The sequence below is a fragment of the Bidens hawaiensis genome, unplaced genomic scaffold (genome assembly GCF_021521415.1).
Source record: "Bidens hawaiensis isolate Kalapana, Puna unplaced genomic scaffold, B.hawaiensis_p1.1 tig00051691_1, whole genome shotgun sequence".
NCBI lineage: Eukaryota > Viridiplantae > Streptophyta > Magnoliopsida > Asterales > Asteraceae > Bidens > Bidens hawaiensis.
Genome location: NW_027506199.1, coordinates 79,465 through 83,651, shown reverse-complemented (window position 1 = coordinate 83,651; position 4,187 = coordinate 79,465). Strand labels below are relative to the sequence as shown.

The window sequence follows — 4,187 nt, the reverse complement described above, 5'->3', positions numbered from 1 at the left end:
CGTATTCTCGAACGATCCCTTGTGTAGTCTTCAACGAGATCTTGATATGCATCCTCTTGTATGATCCTTTGCTACAAGGGAGAATAAGCTAATGTTGACGGTTGTGACTAAGGATTCGTGTTCAACATGGTCCGAACCCTAATTCAAATTTAAATATTCCCAAAATTTGAATTTAAAGTTTAAAGCCACCCCCAAATAGTTTGAAAATCAAAATAAAAACCAATTTGAAATCCCAAACCCTCCCTCCGTCCTAGTTTGAATTTGAATGGCTGCGTCCACCGGCAGAGAAGTGTCGAATCCTCCGTCCGACGGCGTCTCCAACCTCCGCTTCTCTAATCACTCCGACAATCTACTCGTTTCTTCATGGGACAAAGTAAGCATTCTTCATTTTTAACTCAAATCATTTCAGTTTAAGAATTAATATTTTCTGTTTTGGGATTCATAGAGGACTAGCACATTGATTATGATTAGGTTTATCCGAGATCACCTCATTTTGACTTATTAGATCGCCTTTTCTTTTACCTCTTTCTCTAAAGCTGCTTCGTTACCCCTTTTTATTTGTTATGTATTTATTTAATTTTAATTTTAATTATATTTATATGCTTTTGAGAAAAGCCTTAACGTAGGCTCAACCTTCTGTACAATGGTTTTAAACGATCCAAATCTCACACAAGGCTCGATATTGGGCTCGAATACTAAACAACGCTCGCCATGTTTTCAGCTTTATATTCATCCGATTTCGAGTACCTATTCCAATACGTGATTTTTACTGGTGTAAACGAGCCGAGCTCGTATTAGAGGTCCAGTCGTTTCGAGCTCTTTCTCTAAAGCTCAAGCTCAGCCGTGAGTTGTTTTCCAAAGCTCTAGCTCGGCTTGGGCTCGATTCATTATTATTTAATAACTAAGTATATATATTTTTTATTTTTAATTATATTTATACATGTTGAGAAAATTTCTAATGAAGCTAAGCTCAGCTCAAGCTCGTGTGCAGTACAATAAACTAGTCAAAGCTCGGTTTTCTTGTGTGAAAACAATACATAGGAATCCAAAAGAATTGTAAATTAAATATACACTAGGGTTGATAAAGCTTGACGAAGTGACAGGCCTAAATGATCTTCCCACACAATGCTTGAGCTTGGGGTCGATATCTAAACAAGCTTTATTTGAGGTTCGGGCTCGATAAAGCACGGCTTGTTTTGAGTTTTTATCAATCTGATCTCGAGTAGCTCGCAAATAGCTAGGTTTTGTGCATCCTTAGTGAGATTAATAATTTAATAAACATCATGTGAAATTTTGTTTACAGATTGTTCGACTGTATGATGCAAGTGAAAATGTGTTGAGAGGTGAATTCACACATGGAGGTGCTGTTCTTGATTGTTGCTTTCATGATGATAATTCTGGATTCAGTGCTAGTGCTGATAACACCGTCAGGAGGTGAGTTTGATTGTTTCATTTCAAATTGTTGTCTACCAGTTTAAATATAGTACCATACTTGGTTGCAATTAAGCAGCATTGTAAACTTCATTGCTGCTTATTTTGTCACAACATATTGAATATAGAAACATAGTGATTTATATTTGTCCTGCACATATCACAGGCTTGTTTTCGACCAGGAGAGAGAGGATATTCTTGGTCGCCATGATGCTCCTGTTAGATGCATTGAATACTCTTATGCTACAGGTACAAAGCTTACATATACATGAGGTTAATTTGTTATGTAAACATTTATATATGTTACGTGAACACTTTGCAGGGCAAGTTATAAGTGGGAGTTGGGACAAAACTCTAAAGTGTTGGGATCCAAGAGGTGCAAGTTCACAGGAGCGGACTCTAGTGGGGACTTACACTCAACCTGAACGCGTGTATTCTCTCTCTCTTGTCGGGAATCGTGTGGTAGTTGCAACTGCTGGCCGGCACGTTAATGTTTATGATTTGAGGAACATGTCTCAACCTGAACAACGAAGAGAGTCTTCCTTAAAATACCAAACCAGATGTGTTCAATGTTATCCCAATGGAACCGGTATTCTTATAAACTCTTTTCAAATATTGTTATTATTATTATGATTATGATCATCATCATCATCATTTATTTGACTAAAGATGTGATAACTTGCAGGTTATGCTCTTAGTTCTGTGGAGGGTCGTGTTGCAATGGAGTTTTTTGATCTTTCTGAGGCTGGCCAATCCAAAAAGTATGTGTTTTTATTTTAAATTATATAACTATGTTTTTCATTATATGCTATATTTTTTAATATGCATTGATGTGTATTGTCAGATATGCATTCAAGTGTCACAGGAAATCAGAAGCTGGAAGAGACATTGTTTACCCTGTAAACACAATTGCGTTTCACCCTGTGTAAGTTTGCTTTTACATATGTTTTTTAAAATGAACTTCATTTTGTGACAATATTCAACTACTTGCAGTTATGGGACATTTGCAACAGGCGGGTGTGATGGTTTTGTCAATGTTTGGGACGGAAATAACAAAAAGAGACTCTATCAGGTATATTTTAACACTCGACAAATATTTACTGGTTAGATTATTATTTTCAAGATTCTTATTGTGTTTTTGTTTATTTTTTCAGTTCTCAAAGTACCCAACAAGCATTGCTGCTCTATCATTTAGCCGAGATGGTCGACTGTTGGCTGTTGCATCCAGTTATACTTATGAAGAGGGAGACAAACCGTAACTATCCTTTTTTAAAGTTTTACTTTATTAACCACATTTTAACACGTTTACTTATGAATCTGGTAGCCTTTTGTTAAAAAGCAGAAAGGGCCAGCTGGAAAACATAATAAATGTTTTTTGGGTCACTCTCGTTTTTATATGTTCTTTTGTGTAACTTTTGTACTTATCTTGCAGTCATGAACCGGATGCTATCTTTGTTCGTAGTGTGAATGAAGTTGAAGTGAAGCCAAAACCTAAAGTTTACCCGAATCCCGCTTCATAATTGGAAACTCTTTTATGATTTGAAAGTAACTTGTCATCGTGTTTAGTAAAACATCTTTGCCGACTGATGGTCAAGTGTCATTCAAGTCATGGATGTTATGATACTTGTGTGCAATTGGTGCTAGTGTAAGATGTCTAAAAAACAGTGGGTTTGATTTTTTGTGATGTTTTTATTTGTTTATATTTTTAGTAGGTTGAATTGGCATCAATGGGTCAAAAGATTGACGGAGTTTGATTTAGTAGTTAAACAGATGTATGCTTGATGCATCAGTTTAGTCAAATGTTGGGATTGAATGTCTTTGATGTTAGTATTATTATTATGTGTGCCATAGCTGAGTGGTATCATATTATTTTTAATCAATTTGTTCATTGGCTGTTATTTTAAGTTATTAACTTATATCTGCTAAAAAAATGGTGGGAATGCTATAGAGGTTGTATGAAGCTGGTGTTGGTTTTACCGGTTGCAACTGCAACCGTTGAAAGGTGTTTTGATAAAATAAAGTTTATCAAGACGGATTTTCGCAATCAAATGAGTGATGAGGATTTGAATAATGCTTTAATTTGTGCGGTCAAATAGAAACGTTTGAGAAAGTAAAAGAAGATGATATAATGGCTTGATTTCTAGCTTTCAAAAACCAAAGAGGAGAAATCTGCAACCCATATGTTTAGATTTATTTATTATCGTGTTTTTATTTTTGTTTCGTTTACATTATATGAAACACCACATAATTTTTTTTTGAAACGTTATCCGTGAGATTTTATTTTAAATTCGTCACTGTATGTGCTATGTTTTATAGAAATGTGATAAGTTAAATCTTATGAAATCAATATTCAAATTTTTGTGATTGCTGTTAGGATAAATAAGCTACCAGCAATATCAAATACCGTAATTACATAGAAGGTTTACTATTGAAAATGTGGGTTAATGATTAAAATCTAAAAGGTTTACAAATAACTTAAAAACTTTACTAATAACGATAAAATAAAATCCATCATATATTTCATAAAAATAGCAATTATGAACTGGTAACAATAATAGTAACAAAATCTAAACAAATAGAATATAAAATAAGTAAGAATAAAGGTTTCCCGCTTCACACATTCCTCAGTATCAGTACCTATGGACACTCTTTCTCACTCGCTCCTTGTCGAAATCCTGAGTCGACTCACCGACTCAGCCGGTGCCGAGTCGCTTCCAAGGCTTTCAATACAGTGTCTCCCCGATGTTCAATCAATC

General features: G+C 34.9%; 1 protein-coding gene across 1 annotated transcript; it reads left to right on the top strand.

The window, feature by feature from the left end:
* Positions 1–265: 265 nt before the first annotated feature.
* LOC143617051 (mitotic checkpoint protein BUB3.2) lies at positions 266–3,192 on the top strand. Its single transcript, XM_077089714.1, has 9 exons — positions 266–373; positions 1,304–1,434; positions 1,598–1,680; positions 1,754–2,020; positions 2,117–2,192; positions 2,276–2,356; positions 2,425–2,503; positions 2,586–2,686; positions 2,864–3,192. Exons 1-9 carry the CDS (start codon positions 266–268, stop codon positions 2,949–2,951), a joined length of 1,014 nt encoding a protein of 337 aa, XP_076945829.1. The 3' UTR covers positions 2,952–3,192.
* The last annotated feature ends 995 nt before the right edge of the window (positions 3,193–4,187 follow it).